At 44.5% G+C, this 16,830-nt stretch overlaps 1 protein-coding gene across 2 annotated transcripts; it reads left to right on the top strand.

The window, feature by feature from the left end:
- The first annotated feature begins 692 nt into the window (after positions 1-692).
- mfsd1 (major facilitator superfamily domain containing 1) lies at positions 693-15,903 on the top strand. Of its 2 annotated transcripts, XM_055895959.1 has the most exons (16): positions 693-903; positions 1,113-1,165; positions 1,644-1,756; positions 2,331-2,373; positions 2,893-2,960; positions 3,058-3,166; positions 3,284-3,386; positions 7,338-7,436; positions 7,937-8,048; positions 8,708-8,764; positions 10,051-10,207; positions 10,558-10,655; positions 10,856-10,968; positions 11,078-11,125; positions 11,331-11,391; positions 13,894-15,903. In XM_055895959.1, exons 1-16 carry the CDS (start codon positions 741-743, stop codon positions 13,895-13,897), a joined length of 1,401 nt encoding a protein of 466 aa, XP_055751934.1. In that variant the 5' UTR covers positions 693-740; the 3' UTR covers positions 13,898-15,903. The 2 variants fall into 2 exon arrangements, with proteins under 2 accessions (XP_055751934.1, XP_055751936.1); XM_055895961.1 differs by lacking the exon at positions 13,894-15,903 and having other exon boundaries at positions 11,331-11,395.
- The last annotated feature ends 927 nt before the right edge of the window (positions 15,904-16,830 follow it).

Here is a 16,830-nt window from a genome sequence, read left to right as displayed (position 1 = left end):
CTCCCAAGGATGAACCAGACTTATGGAGGTCTACAGTTTTTTTCTGAGGTCTTGGTTGATTTCTTTTGATTTTCCCATGATGTCAAGCAAAGAGGGACTGAGTTTGAAGGTAGGCCTTGAAATACATCCACAGGTACACCTCCAATTGACTCAAATTATGTCAATTAGCCTATCAGAAGCTTCTAAAGCCATGACATAATTTTCTGGAATTTTCCAAGCTGTTTAAAGGCACAGTCAGTTTAGTGTATGTAAACTTCTGACCCACTGAAATTGCGATACAGTGAATTATAAGTGAAATAATCTGTCTGTAAACAATGGTTGGGAAAATTACTTGTGTCATGCACAAAGTAGATGTCCTAACCGACTTGCCAAAACTATAGTTTGTTATCAGGAAATTTGTGTGGTTGAAAAACGAGTTTTGATGACTCCAACCTAAGCGTATGTAAACGTCCGACTTCATCTGTATATATATATATATATATATATATATATTCAAATAAATTATTTGAATTAAATTATCTAATTTATGAATGACCCGCCTTAGCAATCACCGTTGTATTGAATATTCTAAAGTAGAATATGTAACGATCAGCGATTTGCCCCTTTATAGTCATTCGCTTGTTGCTGAACTCTTTGCACTCCTTTTACTGCTGCGCTCAGCCGAGACGAGTCACGTGTATGTCATATGACTGTCTGCGCCGTATTATTCTTTTTCCTTCCTTTCCAAAACACAGACGAAGATGGCGGAGGAGCGACAGAACCTTTTGGACGATGAAGAGGATATTTCGTCTTCAGGTCCCAGAAATGAAAGCGGATCGGTTAGACCGATGTCCGCGCTCTGTGACCCGAGACGGCTGCTTCACCGAATTTTCGTCCTGCTTTTTATGTGCTTTCTGGGATTCGGTGAGCAGGGCGGTTCCAACAAAATTGCAACAAAATTCTTTGAAGAGAGTTTATGCTTCATTCAGCTAACTGACTATCAGACTAATTGCTTTTGGATATCAGACTTTGATTATCGTTCACTAGCCTTCTATGACTGTATCAATCAAATACGAGCTGGTTTAAAATGTACCGTATCAATTCTACCCACTGACAGCGTTACTTTGTTTCAGGAAGTTACTTCTGTTATGATAACCCAGCTGCTTTGCAGACTCAAGTCATACAGGTGAGGAAGGAGGACTGACGTTTCTGTCTGTCACATCATGTCTCTCTGTCGTCATTGTAGCCTAGCCTGCTGTATGCCAGAGCCTTCCTCCGATGCTTCAATATGGGAAATAACTATAGTTATTGTAGTTATTCTAACTCTATGGACACATTCTAATTATATGGATGTCTGACTCTTCATGACACCACCATTATGTTGTAAGCTTGCTGATAAGTGAAACAAAGCAATGTGTCACAAGGAAATGACCCATTAGAACTAGCACAGCTACCTTTCTCTCTTATCATTGCGCTCAAAGGTGTTCTAATACTGTAAACAACAGACCAATATCAGGTCATACCAGTTAGTGTATGGTTGGTCCATGCACTCACAGTTCATATTGGTGTTTTTTTGGCCTTTGTTTTGCTTTCTTAAAGAGACCTTTCTAGTCATTTGGGCTACCAATGCACTGACATTCTCTGTCCTCTCTGGTCTGCACCAGGACATGAAGCTGAACACGTCCATGTTCATGCAGCTCTATGCCTGGTACTCCTGGCCCAACGTGGTGCTCTGTTTCCTGGGGGGCTTCCTGCTCGACAGGGTCTTTGGCATCAGGTAGGACCACAGGTTACTAGTTGAACACTACTGTACTGACACCTGTTCCCTACATGGAATACTTGGTTATCGCCATCCAAGGATAACCGTCTTGTACTGGCGCAGACACGGTATTTAATCTCTCGTGTCCAGTGACTACCTGGTTACAGTCACATAACGCCTACATAGTGCTGTGCTTCTCAGAGCAGAAACTGTATGTGTACAATACATAAGTTGAGATTTACACCTTTATACGTCACATTTGTATAATATGGTAACGGATTCTGTAATCACCCTAGTGTGGATGCTGGTTGTAGGTGTGTTTTTTCCCCCCACTCTCCTCCATGGACAATACAGCCTATGTACCTACTGTAACAGTGTGTTAGTAGGAAATCCTTAGTCTCACCATGAACCTCTGACAACAAAAGATGCTGAGGTAATTGTGTATGGAGGATTAATCTGAATCTATGATGAACTAGGGCTGTCATCTCCAGCAACACAAGGAGCGATAACATTGTGACGAACATGTTCATATTCACTTCAAATGATCCCCTTGTAAACAGTTTCTGTCACTGTGCTTCTCCCCTTCTGGTAGGCTAGGAACCATAATCTTCGCCCTCTTTGTCTGCGTTGGACAGGTAGGTGCACACCACATGATGGAGATGTATTTGAGAGCTGCTTTTCTACAAAATATGTAGTACAAATTCAGTTGATCTTTTTCCAGTGGTAATGTAGAGTGAATTCAGAAATAATTCAGCCTCCTTTTAATTTTTCTACATTTTATTACGTTACAGATTTATTCTAAAATGGATTAAATCGTTTTTTCCCTCCATTAATCTACACACAAATACTTTGTAAATTATGTGAGAGTTGGAGTGTGCCCCTGGCTGTCCAAAAATAAAAACAAGAAAATCGTTCCATCTGGTTTGCGTAATATAAGGAATTTGATGTAGAGCATTTACTTAGACTTTTACTCCAGTATGACAATTGACTGTTTTATCCCCCACTGTACAAACCAGATACTTTTAGACTTTTTTTAGTCAAGTAGGATTTTACTGGGTGACTTTTACTGAGCCATTTTCTATTTAGGTATCTTTACTTTTATTAAAGTACGACTGACCATTGAGTACTTTTCCCACCACTGTGTATTTCCACAGGTTATAGTTGCTGTTGGGGCACTTCTAGATCTATTCTGGTTAATGGAGATTGGACGCTTTGTGTTTGGGTAAGATGCATTTTAGACTATTTTGTCACTGAGCTAGTCCTTGCTACAGCTCCAAGCCACTTCTCTCCCCCTAACTAAGTGCTCTCTCTCTGGGTAGGATTGGAGGTGAGTCTCTGGCTGTGGCCCAGAACACCTATGCAGTGAACTGGTTCAAAGGGAAGGAACTCAACTTGGTGTTTGGTCTTCAGCTCAGCATGGCCAGGCTGGTAAGAACACGCTGGAAGCGAAATATAACGCTGTATGTAGATAGATACAGAAGCACATTCTTAAGGTGTTACTTATGTGGCTGATCAGGGAGTGTTGGGTTGCCTCCTCCCCAACAGGGTAGCACTGTCAACATGAACATCATGGGCTGGGTGTACAACCGTGTCGCTGACATGGTAGGCTCCACAGGACACACCACTCTGGGAGTCTCGCTCATGATCGGTGAGTTAAAAGTGTGTGTGTGTGTTTAGTGATGTGGGGGTCAGCTGTTTGTTCAGCCGCACCCACCAGCAATTGATAGTAGGGTGATTCCGGATGGGTTACTATGTGAAAATCTGAGCCCCACACATGACCCTAGCCCGCAAATATCGAAAATCTATATATATTTTTGTCTTGCACATGTTATTGAACCATTACATTTCTCTTGAACATTTACAAAGCATTGCACCTATTGAACAGTAGCCTATTGTTTTACTGAAACAAAACCAAATGTGAAACAATGAATGGATCTCTTGTAGGCCGACTGCACGGCTCTTTTAAAAACACTTTTTTTTTTACATTTAATGAACACTGTTTTTTTCTTGAGCAATTGTAAATTCTTAGGCCTATTGAACAGTAGCCTATCATTTTACTGAAAGGAAACAATAAATGGACATCTTGTAGGCCGACCGCCTGTGTGGGCTAATATCCTATACCGGTATATGAATTAATTAGAAAAAATTGAATGGGGGAGAGAAAAAAAAAATTGGCTTCAAAAATCAATTGGCTACAACACAACAAAGTTTAGAACATGAAAGTACCCACTGACCAGTTAGGAGGCTATAATTGCCTACTTTGTCTTGCTTTTTTTGCAGCACTGTTCATTTAAGAAACAGAATAGAGTCTGCTGGGCCAGGTTTCAGTCGGTTGCGCCTGGATTCAATAACGTGCCCAGCAGGTGTGTTCACTCGATGTACTTGATGCTGGAATGCAGAGAATTCTCTTTGCAAGAGACCGGAGTTGAGGGAAGGTACGCTCCGCTCCTGCTTCTCCCAGAAAGCAAGCAAACTTTCCTCCACACAATCCTCCAGGGAAAAGTGAGTGCTTTGTACCTCTGGATTTCGTCGATCTCTTCGGCCTCTCTCGTCCTCCCAGTCCGTGAAGTTAAATCTTGGTCTCTTTACGGAGTAGTTGCTTGCATTTCCAACTGTAAAGTGAATATTTAATAAGACTAGGCCTAGTAATACTAATTATTATTATAATAAGTTACCTTTGCTGAGATCCTGTGTCCGTGGTGCTGAAACTCCATCAGTGTCGGCGAAAGGCAGGTCCGTGGTGGTGAAACTTGACTGGGGAGTGGAGCGGCTAGCTCTGTCGGTCTCCTGGCTTGGTCATACACGGCGACTCATTCTTTGTTGGGGAGCATCTTCAGTGTCTTGAATTTTGGGCACAGGAACGTGGCTAGTTTGAGTGAGCAGCATCTTCTCGGTGAGGAGCTTTGATGCCTGTGGATGTGTACCATGTAGAGTGGATCGCCATGTTGGCTCACAGCGTTGTTTTAGCATTGTTTTTAAAAGCAGAGCATCACCACCTGGAGAGTGTGGTACTTCTCTTCTTCTAGCTCTACAGATGCTGCCTTGAAGACTGACAGAAAGTCGGTGAGGGCTCAGCTCATCCTGGTAAATGCCCTTCATTCCATCCAGTTGGTCTCTGTCCTCGAACATTTGCCATATTTCTGTGTCTGTGACTCCAGCATGTCAGCCTTGCTGTTCCAGTGAGTCCCACGTTCTTGGATTACTGCACGGGGTAAATTGGCGACAGCGCCGGTCTTCTTTTTAGGTAGGTCACAAGGCTCTTGCCTGCTTCCATCATCTCAGTGACTTCACGAACACACTCTGATGCCTCCCTTTTCTTGGCATTGATGTTTCAGGACTGTGTTCGGCACTGGAGCTGTGCAAGAGATCCAGTGGTAGTCGCGCTGCGTTTATGTTTGCGCCCTGGTCACTCACAGACACGCTTTTGCAGAGACAGTCACCTGGAATTCCAAAATCGTTGAGTTCCTTGCTGATTTGCTCGTGGATGTTCTCTGTTCTCTTCCTCAGGTAGGCGTCAAACTCCACGGTGGCGATGACATCACTTTTCAGTTGCCAATCTTCTGTCAAAAAATAAGCACAGTGTGTGCCCTTTTTGTTGAAGTCATCCGTCCACATGTCTGTGGTGATGGCAGCTCCCCCGGCGTCTAAAGCCTTCTTGATTGACTCAGACCGTGTAGCCTTCTCTGTTGTGGCCTCTGGTTCTTTCACACACTGTCTGTCTGCGCGGGATGACAGAGTTGGCCTTGACAGGTTCATTACGGACTCCAATGTTAATAAGTCCCTGCGCCATAGAGGCGAAGCCCTTTCCCGAAACAATGTCAAAGGGATTTAAGTCCACACAACAAAAGTCCACACCACCATCATCATCAAACTTGTATTTCACCTGCAGTGGTATTTTTTTGCTGTCAGCGTACATGTGAGATGGGCTTGGGGCTGGAGACCTGACTTGCTGGTACGCGGTTTGGCCATATTTGAAGTCCCTGTCTTGTGGCTGTTGAATTTGTATAGCGCCTCACAATCATCACACATAGTGCTATCATTCTCTTTCACCACTTCACCAAATCTTTCCCAAAGACTACTTTTCTGGCCTCCCTTCTCTTTATTTTCAACTCTCCATTCTGCAGGTTATTGATTTAAACTCCGACACCGTCCTTTTTGCCTCAGTGGATCCTCAGTGGATTGATGTTACATTTTTCTGCCCAAGTTCCCAAAAGCAATTGGCGCATGTATTTGGCAAGCATACAGTTAGGCCCTATATCTTAGGCACTAATGCCAGATAAAAAAAACTCAATATAGCCTGTAGATGGACACCAGAATTATACAATTATGGATTAAAAAAAACAAACATTGTTTCTCTTCATTCCACCCGCCCTTCATCCACACTATATTGAATGAACCTAAACTCACCCGCCCTTCATCCACACTATATTGAATGAACCTAAACTCACCCGCCCTTCATCCACACTATATTGAATGAACCTAAACTCACCCGCCCCGCTGATATAACCGCAGGGAGTGCGGGTTATAAGTCAACCCGTGGATCACGTGTGTGTCTGCTTAGTATTTTATTAGCATGACATAATACAGAACCACCCTTTGTGTGTGTGTAAGTGAGTTGCGTGTCCACATTTGATCAGGAGGAGAGTGAGCTAAATTCCCAGGCCTGCTGTCTACATTGAGCCTCAGGTTACATATTTCTCTCCAGCCCAGACAGCCCTGCCTGCAACACCATACCACTACTTTTACAAATGCTCTCCAATCTCAGCACAGAGAGGGATGGAGAAAAGAGGGGAGGGAGAGGAAAAAACATAAACCATTTTCGCCCGTCATTTGTCTGATGAATCACGTGATGGAAGAGGTTTCAGTTTTGTGATGCTCCGCCTCACTTCTCTTTTCACTTCTTCTTTCATGGAGGGTGTCCTCACTCGCTCCACAGGAGTAAGAGGAGCCCAGCAGTCTGTGTTCTCTCCAACAGGAACCGTACAGTCCTGTAACATTACAATGGAGTAATGGAGCCCCAGTAGATATGTGCTGATGCTTTACAGAAACCACAGAGGAATATTAAGCCTGTGAGATGGGTCTAATATGTCCATACCCTACTGTTAATTCAAACCAAAGCCTACTGGATTTTGCCACACTTACTGAAATTTCACCTGGTTAATAGAGAATATTTATTGGACTACAAACCCCTCTACTGTAGAGGGTGGGATGCGATGTGAGAGAGAGTGTGATGTAGAGATCTTCGACCACCCCCAAGAAATCAAAAGCATTCCGGCAATCGCTCTCGACACAAAATCTAAAGTCAAACTTTTTGAGCTACTTTTTAATCTAATTACTCTGACTGTTGGTCCCAAAGGAAGCAGTCATGCTTATTTAGACTGAACTAGACAGGGCTTTAAAGATTCTTGCCAGGCTCTTCTCCTGAGGACTTACCCTATTGTGCTGCTGTAGGTTCATGAGCCACACCTACCTGTTCATAGCTGATGTAATGATTTTCCTGTCTCTCTCTCCTTTATCCCCCCTCACCCTTTCTCTCTCTTGCTTGTGCTCTCTCCATCTCTCTCTCTCTCTCTCTCTCTCTCTCTCTCTCCTTTTCCAGCTGGGGTGACATGTATATTCTCTCTGGTCTGTGCTCTGGTGTTGGGCTACCTGGACAAGAGGGCCGAGAGGATCCTCGACAAGGAACAGGGAGGGACCGGTGAGCTAACACGGCAGTCAGTGACTGCCTCTGATGTGTGTCCCAATCAGAGCTGAACTACACAGGATAATGGATGGGATGATGGTCATTATCTATGTGCTATGGTTATCATGTCCACTGTGTTCTGACAATGCTGGTGTGAGGATGGCGGTGGTAGAGGGTAGGTTCCTTCTCTGTCACCTGTCACCATTAGCCTCTCATTTTGCCTTGATGGATTTAGTTGATTTAAGGAGCTCTATCCACCTGGGAAACCTCAAACTCCTCATTGTGTTGCATGTAATCTTGTCAGAATAGATTTTGGGGAAGTTAGCCTGTGTTTCTACCGTGCTCAGCGTTTCCCTGGGCTGGTTTTAGTGTGACAGGGGTGGAGGTCACGGGTCGTAGTACTACTTCCTGTGGGTTATTGCCTGGCTGTCGCACTCCTTTCCCAAGGGTATGCTTTAGCCAAGACTGGTTCTGTGTGTTGAACATGTGTTTTGTGTGTGTGTGTGTGTGTGTAGGGGAAGTGATCAAGCTGACCGATGTGAAGGACTTCCCCTTCCCACTGTGGCTCATCTTCATCATCTGTGTGGGCTACTACGTGGCCATCTTCCCCTTCATCGGACTGGGACAGTGAGTAGCACACAAACCATCATGTCTTATCAGTCAAAACCATCACCAATATTGCCAGCTTTTATCACAAGTAGGTATTTGGGCTGCAAGGTGATTGTAGATCAGGGATTATGTGCTGCCACTTGTTCATGCTTGTCCCCTAGAACGCAATGTCTATTCTCCATCATGTAAAATACCTTGAGTGAATAGAGAGAGAGAGACTGCGAGAGATGGGTGGGGGGGCAGGGGGAGAGAGAGCGAGATACGGGGGGAGAGGGATATGGGGGGACGGGGAGAGTGACGATGCCTGTTGAGCAAATACATGTTATAGAATATTTTTTGGGATACAATACTTACCTGGCTGCTGGAGCCTGTTCAATACCATGTGCTGCGGTTCACCAATATGTGGACCAGGTGCAACTCTACTTGGTAGCTGGCTGGAAGGGATGGTGTGATTGTGTGCTAAAACAGTCTGAGGGACTGTCAGTTGCTCCCTAAGGCCCTGTATAGCAGCGTAAAGAGTACATTAGTCTGTGTTGAGTTGTAATGAATGCCTATAGAACAGGAACAGGGATGTGCTTAATGTGGTGGGATATGTTGCAGTGATAGTATGGACATACTCTGTACCACTCTGGTGTGACTGACTGTCCTTCTCACCTCTGTCGGTCTTCCCCTTGCAGGGTTTTCTTCATTGAAAAGTTCAACTTCTCACCTCAAGAAGCAAGAGCAATTAACAGGTAACACACAACTCTTTACCCCAGTCTGAGATGCCGGAGTAACTAATAAGACGAGTGATTCAATTTGGACAGAGTGAGGATGTGCCTCTCAACTTTTTGTGAGGAGTTCTTCAAATTAGGTTTATTTTAGCTCTCTTATCACCTCAGGCTATGAACTGTCACAACACATTGTAACTGCGTCTCTGCCTCCCTTCTAAACACAATCACTATCTCTCCCTCCGTGTCCCCTCTCTCCATCCACTCCTCCTCTCCCTCTGTGTCCTCTCTCCTCCTCTCCCTCCGTGTCCTCTCTCCACCCTCTCCTTCTCTACCTCCGTGTCCCCTCTCTCCACTCTCTCCTCCTCTCCCTCCGTGTCCCCTCTCTCCATCCACTCCTCCTCTCCCTCCGTGTCCCCTCTCTCCTCCTCTCCCTCCGTGTCCCCTCCGTGTCCCCTCTCTCCTCCTCTCCGTGTCCCCTCTCTCCACCCTCTCCTCCTCTCCCTCCGTGTCCCCTCTCTCCATCCACTCCTCCTCTCCCTCCGTGTCCCCTCTCTCCTCTCCCGCCGTGTCCCCTCTCTCCACCCTCTCCTCCTCTCCCGCCGTGTCCCCTCTCTCCACCCTCTCCTCCTCTCCCTCCGTGTCCCCTCTCTCCACCCTCTCCTCCTCTCCCTCCGTGTCCCCTCTCTCCACCCTCTCCTCCTCTCCCTCCGTGTCCCCTCTCTCCACCCTCTCCTCCTCTCCCTCCGTGTCCCCTCTCTCCACCCTCCCCTCCTCTCCCTCCGTGTCCCCTCTCTCCTCCTCTCCCTCCGTGTCCCCTCTCTCCTCCTCTCCCTCCGTGTCCCCTCTCTCCTCCTCTCCCTCCGTGTCCCCTCTCTCCTCCTCTCCCTCCGTGTCCCCTCTCTCCTCCTCTCCCTCCGTGTCCCCTCTCTCCTCCTCTCCCTCCGTGTCCCCTCTCTCCTCCTCTCCCTCCGTGTCCCCTCTCTCCTCCTCTCCCTCCGTGTCCCCTCTCTCCTCCTCTCCCTCCGTGTCCCCTCTCTCCTCCTCTCCCTCCGTGTCCCCTCTCTCCTCCTCTCCCTCCGTGTCCCCTCTCTCCTCCTCTCCCTCCGTGTCCCCTCTCTCCTCCTCTCCATCCGTGTCCCCTCTCTCCTCCTCTCCCTCCGTGTCCCCTCTCTCCTCCTCTCCCTCCGTGTCTCCTCTCTCCACCCACTCCTTCTCTCCCTCCGTGTCCCCTCTCTCCACCCTTGTCCCCTCTCTCGACCCTCTCCCTCCTTCTCTCCCTCTCCACCCTCTCCCTCCTTCTCTCCCAGTATTGTGTACATCATCTCAGCCCCAGCCTCTCCTGTGTTGGGCTTCATGGTGGACAGGATAGGGAAGAACGTGATCTGGGTGCTGTGTGCCGTCGTCACGACGCTCATAGCCCACATGTTGCTCGCCTTCACCTTCTGGAACCCCTGGATCGCCATGGTGATGACCATTCTCCATTTTATTACCGGTAGAAGGGTGCAGAGTGGTTCACAGCAGAATATGACCTTGGAGACATTTAGTAGGACATTCACTAGAAACCTAGTGTATGCAGTGATGAGCGGTGGGCCAGATTTGGACACGCAACCTTGGATCACTGGGTCCTTGAACACTTACTTTTGTTTAGTCCTGCAAGACAATTACATCCTGCTTCCAGAGGATTGGCTTATGCAGTCAGGTTTTAGATTGTGTTTATATATAGTAATGTAGGTGTATTGTGACTGGGTAACCAGGTATAGTGAATGGTGTTGGTAACAGTGTTGATAACGGTACTGTGTATCTGTGTCCTCCAGTCTCTGTTGGGGTTGTCCTACTCCCTGCTGGCCTGTGCCCTGTGGCCCATGGTGGCCTTCGTGGTGCCAGAGCATCAGCTAGGGACCGCCTATGGCTTGTAAGTACACCTGCTCCTTCACACCCTTTCTCTGTAACCAGAAAAGTGCTTCATACCTACAGGCGTTTGCATTCTATCCATTATTTGTGACTGTGATGATGATGATGATGATGCTGTTGATGTTGTAGTTATTGTTGATGATGACGGTGGTGGTGATGCTGCTGTTGTTGATGATGACGCATGGCCTTCCTACCTCCCAGCATGCAGTCCATCCAGAACCTGGGCCTGGCTCTGATCTCCATGGCAGCAGGATCTATTCTGGACAACAAGGGATACCTCTTCCTGGAGGTCTTCTTCACCGCCTGTGTCTGCTGTAAGTAACACTTCTGTGTGTGTGTGTGTGTGTGTGTGTGTGTGTGTGTGTGTGTGTGTTGAGTCAACCAATAAATGTGTGTCTCTTTCTCTCTCTCTCTCTCTCTCAGTGGCACTGATCGCGGTAGTGATGCTGTACTTTGTTGATTATCTACGAGGTAAGAGAGATGGGAGCTGGCCTCCTGCCCCCCTGACACCATTAAACCACTCACAGTGGAGCGTTCCTTATGATATCATCACTAACCATGCTCTTTGATATCCCTCTCCTATTCTCTCTCCCACCCTTTCTCTTTCTGTCCTTCTCTCTCTTTTCCTCTCCCTGCCACTCTCTCTCCATTACTCCCTCTCTCTCTCTCTCTTCAGGAGGAGATCTGAACCTCTCAGCCTCTGCCAGGGCCAAACTCCTGAAGGACTCCAATTCAGAGTGAGTATCCATGGCCTTTCACCTTTCTCCCCCCCTCCTCTCACACTCAATACAGACAAGAGCCGCTAAACGTTAGGTTCTCAACCCACTCATGAGGAAGGCAAGGACCTATTATCAATGTATTATTAAACATCCAACTGGTGCTGGACTAAGAAGAAAGGCCTGCAACTGTGATATTCTTCACCAGGTTTCCCAACCTCTCACCTTCTCTGAAGGCTCAGAGATAGTTGTAAGAGAAGCTCTACCATATATGATCCCATGTGGGTTTAATGAAAACATTTGAGAAAAGCATTTCAGAGGTTTGTAGTTAACATTCTGAATGAACATGTGCAAGCGTAGTAGATCATTTGACCACTCTGGATTAAGTAAAATAACTTAATAACTCCTTAACCAATTCTGGCTCTCCTAACTCGGCACACACTATTCCTGAGTGTGGTCCATGTGTTGTCTAACCTCTACTTACTCAGAATCCCGGCTCCGGGAGCACCCCCACCAGTAAAAAAGCTGACTAGCATAGGCTAGCATAGCGTCACAAGTAAATAGTAGCATCTAAATATCATTAAATCACAAGTCCAAGACACCAGATGAAAGATAAACATCTTGGTAATCAAGCCATCATTTCTGATTTTTAAAATGTTTTACAGGGAAGACACAATATGTAAATCTATTAGCTAACCACGTTAGCAAAAGACTCTTTTATTACTCCATCAGTTTTTGACTCCATCAGTAGCTATCACAAATTCGGCCAAATAAAGACATAAATAGCCACTAACCAAGAAACAACCTCATCAGATGACAGTCTGATAACATATTTATTGTATAGCATATGTTTTGTTAGACAAATGTGCATATTTCAGGTATAAATCATAGTTTACCATTGCAGCCACCATCACAAATCGACTAGAATAACTACAGAGAGCAACGTGTATTAACTAATTACTCATCATAAAACATTTCTTAAAAATACACAGCGTACAGCAATGGAAAGACATAGATCTTGTGAATCCAGACAATATTTCAGATTTTCTAAGTGTTTTACAGCAAAAACACAATATAGCGTTATATTAGCTTAGCACAGTAGCAAACCAAACAACAGCATTGATTCCAGCCAAACATAGCGATAACGTATTCACCACCAAAATATATTAATTTTCACTAACCTTCTCAGAATTCTTCAGATGACAGTCCTGTAACATCATATTACACAATGCATATAGAGTTTGTTCGAAAATGTGCATATTTAGCGGCACAAATCGTGTTTATACAATGACAAAAGTTACCAAGCTCCCCAGAAAATTTTGGGCGCCATCTTGGAGAGTCACCTAGTCTAATCAATAAATAATCATAAACTTGACTAAAAAATACAGGGTGGACAGCAATTGAAAGACAAATTAGTTCTTAATGCAATCGCTGAATTACATTTTTAAAATTAACCTTACTGCGCAATACTGGGTGCAATACAGGGTGCGATAGCGCAAGGCTACACGGAAAATAATGGCGTCTTATGCATTTTACTTTTTCAACAGAACAACGAATTATCAGCATAAATAGTACTTACTATTAGCTGAACTCCCATCAGAATATTGGGAAAGGTGTCCGTTGGCCAAAAGAATCGTTGCTGGGTTGGAGAATGTTTTCTTTCGACATTGCAATTAGCAGTACACAATGGCATTCGAGAGAGAGATACCCAACTCAATACAACGTCAGAAAATGAAATGCCCGAAAATCGCAATATACTGATATAAATCGGTTTAAAATAACAAGATTATGATGTCTTTAACGCCTATATCGAATAAAAACAGAGCCGGATATATCTAGTTTCTAAAACCAGAGCTTCTAAAAAGACATTCCAAGACCCTTTCTGCGTCAGCGCGAAGATCCAAAAGGGTGGACACCTCGATTCCAATCAATTTATCAACTTTCTGAACTGCGTAGAGACTCCATTTCAACTCTCCCTATTCACTAACAACCAGGGGAAGGTGTATGCAGTGCATCTCAACCAATAGAAGACAGTCAGGGTTATCCACAGGTCTGGGAACAGCAAGCAGATTTCACCATTTTCAAATCCTCATAGGAGAATTGCTCTGTCTAGTTCTGTTTCACTTACAGACATAATTCAAACGGTTTTAGAAACTAGAGAGTGTTTTCTATCCAATAGTAATAATAATATGCATATTGTACGAGCAAGAATTGAGTACGAGGCAGTTTAATTTGGATACGACTTTGTGCTATGTCGAAATGGCACCCCCCTAGTGGCAAGAAGCTAACCTGCTTCTGCTCGTGTGTGTAGTGTCACTGCTCGGCCCAATTCCTCTCCAACATATTGTCCCTTTCCCTCTGCCCTTGTTGATTTGCCCATGCAGATGTGAAAAACAGTATGAAGCTGTTTCACTTATCAACAAGGGCAGTAGAGAAGGATTTATGGTTCTAGTTGGTCTGTGTCTGGCTGTGTGCTGAGTATCACAGACTAATGCATTGGCCCTGTCTTGTGCTGTTTTCCAGGTGAGCAGTCACACAGTCCTGGGCCCTCCTGTACCAGCTGGCTGCATGGACCTGACCACAGCTGTCAATCACCTGCTAGGGGGCGTGTCTGCACTACTCACTACTCCTACCAGCACACTGACCCAGCCCTGCATTGTAACTGACCCCTCCCAGCAACATACTGACCCATCGCAGCTCAGATGCTGACCCCTCTGCTCTGACATCACATACCAACGCCTCCTCCTCGTCTCACTGACGGCTCCCTCCACTGGCTGTGTCAAGGGCTGGCTAATGACTGATTGGTGTTTTGTGCATGCTTTGTAACCTCAAACCTCAGCACCAATCATACTTTAATGTCAGTAGAGTGGGGCACCAGAAAGCACTTTAAACAGACTTAAGTGTTTTTAAAAGGTTTATAAATGTCTAGAACAAGATTCCAGGCTGAGTGACTTTTACTTCAGACATGTAATGTTATTCACTGATAATCCACGTCCAGATAGGTCTTTCTGCTTAGTAAAGTCACCCACACTAGAGGTGAAAGGGTTAGATTTCTTTATCTTTTAAGCATCTCTCTCTAAAACCAGGATATTAGAAAGCACTTAGATTGTCTATCAATGTTATGTATGTTTTTAAAAATGAATATTGCTCAGAAAAGTATTTTACTTTTTCACTTCCAAGTTTTTGATTATCAAAACAAATAGTTGGTGTGCTTAACTTCTATACGCCCATAAATGTATAATCGTCATGATGAAAATGTCATCAAATTGGGAACACAAAACCAACCAATCTCCTTTCCCGGCTTTTGTTTCATTCTGAACAGTAATCATATACGCAGAATCGGCATTGGGTTCAATTCTTTATAGAGCTGTTCCTTCATTAATTCCTTTCTTTGCTCTTGGCTGGTCATAGAGGCTCGTAAAACGTTACACTATCACACCGTCAAGGCTTTATCACTTGTCAAAGTGATAAAGGAATTTTAAAGGGAAACATTTTATATTTCAATTCACCCAATGTATAGAAAAAACACAACATACATTTTGAAAGCAGCAGTTTTACATTGACCTTTGTGAAAATGACCTGGCTAATGTGCAAGAAGGAGGAATTTTAACAATACTATAACATTGGCAATTGGGTGGAAACCCTCTTTGCCGTACAACTGAATGAAAGGATAAATACTTTGTTATGTTGATGTTTATTGATCAATCTCAGGAAATTGCCAAGAGATACTTTCATATGTTGAGAACCACTAAATCAAATGATCATTCTAATGACAAAATCACTTTTGATAGTTTTTCTATTGTAATGAAGGATCGCTTCAGTCTTTAATCCTGAGTCAGTTTTCTGCAGGACAACCTGAGCTTGAACCAAGTGGCTTGTCGTAGCATAGTATTAGGTCAAATATTGTGGTAGAGGAAGCCTATCCATATACCATTGAAGTTGTGATGGCTGTTTGCTATTCTGCAGCTAACAAAGACACTCTTAGTGAAATGTACACAGAGACTGTCTGTTTTGAGTTGACCTAACAAACTTCTAACCGCTCTAAATAACATGTGTTCTATGGGTACTACTGCCTAAAGCAGGGCTCCAACCCTGTTCCTGGAGAACAACCCTTCTGTAGATTTTCACTCCAACCCCAGCTGTAACTAATCTGGTTCAGTTTATCAACCAGCTAATTATTAGAATCCGGTGTGCTATATCAGGGTTGGAGTGAACCTATAGGACGCTAGTGCTTCAGGAACAGGGTTGGAGCCCCGTGGCCTCGAGGTACCATGTGTAGTCATACATTCATAATATACTTGTCATCATTTTAAATCGCCACAGTTAAAATATTACACATTTAATGACAATTTGGTAAAAAATAAATAAAACAAGCGGATGGTGTTGTAACATAGCTGATGTTCACTGTGGTTTTTAAATAACATCAGGCCATTGTGTCCTTGCCAGATCTGATTGTCATTCTGTCTGATCAAATTGACTTTTGTATATAACAGTATTGTCTCAGGATGGCAAATAAAAGTTTGTAAAAACAGACCCATTTTATTTAGTTTCACCATGATGATGATTATTCCACTCCCCCTGCTGTCCATGTAGAGTTGAGAGGTGTCAGAGGGTCAGTCAGCAGACTGAGGAGAAGTTGGCCAAACTCAGGCCCATGTCTGCTGTTGGCCTGCGCAACTGCTACCCTCTCCCCCACACACACACTTTACACACATGGATGCTAAATTCCCTTCTCTTCTCCTTCCTCCAGATCCCAGATCAGTACTGTACCCTCCTGTCCTCACTGGCAGGAGTGTACTGAAGTGATGCGGCCTACTCTGCACTTAACCCCCTCGACATCTAAACCCAGCCTGTCCATAGCTGCAGGAATTGGTTGGGGGGGTTATGTCGGTCCGCTAATACAGGACTACTTTTGTGGAAAAAAATATCCTTCCCAACATGTAAAGTGTTGGTCCCATGTTTCATGAGCTGATAATTGAATGTTAATTCCTCTACCATAAGTCACCTCCAACATCGTTTTAGAGAATATGGCAGTATATCCAACCGGCCTCACAACCGCAGACCACAACATGTAACCACACCAGCCCAAGACCTCCAAATCCAGATTCTTCACCTGCGGGATCGTCTGAGACTACCCACCCTGACAGCTGATGAAACTGAGGGGTATTTCTGTCTGTAATAAAGTCCTTTTGTGTGGAAAAACGAATTCTGATTGGCTGCGCCCCTGCCGAGTCATGTGAAATGCATAGATTAGGGCCTAATACATTTATTTAAATTGACTGATTTCTTTATATGAACTGTAACTCAGTAAACTCGTTGAAATTGTTGCATTTATATATTGTTTTCTATATATATATAGTAACAGTCAAAAGATTGGACACACCTACTCATTCAAGAGTTTTCTTTATTTTTACTACACTGCTCAAAAAAATAAAGGGAACACTAAAATAACACATCCTA

This window comes from Salvelinus fontinalis, chromosome 33 (genome assembly GCF_029448725.1).
Source record: "Salvelinus fontinalis isolate EN_2023a chromosome 33, ASM2944872v1, whole genome shotgun sequence".
Classification (NCBI taxonomy): Eukaryota; Metazoa; Chordata; class Actinopteri; order Salmoniformes; family Salmonidae; genus Salvelinus; species Salvelinus fontinalis.
This window is presented reverse-complemented; position numbering and strand designations above follow the sequence as displayed.

Coding starts and splice junctions, on each gene's coding strand:
- mfsd1 (XM_055895959.1), top strand. CDS start 741: ATGGCGGAGGAGCGACAGAACCTTTTGGACGATGAAGAGGATATTTCG. Junction 7,437..7,936: donor CAAGGAACAGGGAGGGACCG/GTGAGCTAACAC, acceptor GTGTGTGTGTAG/GGGAAGTGATCAAGCTGACC. Junction 10,656..10,855: donor CTAGGGACCGCCTATGGCTT/GTAAGTACACCT, acceptor CCTACCTCCCAG/CATGCAGTCCATCCAGAACC.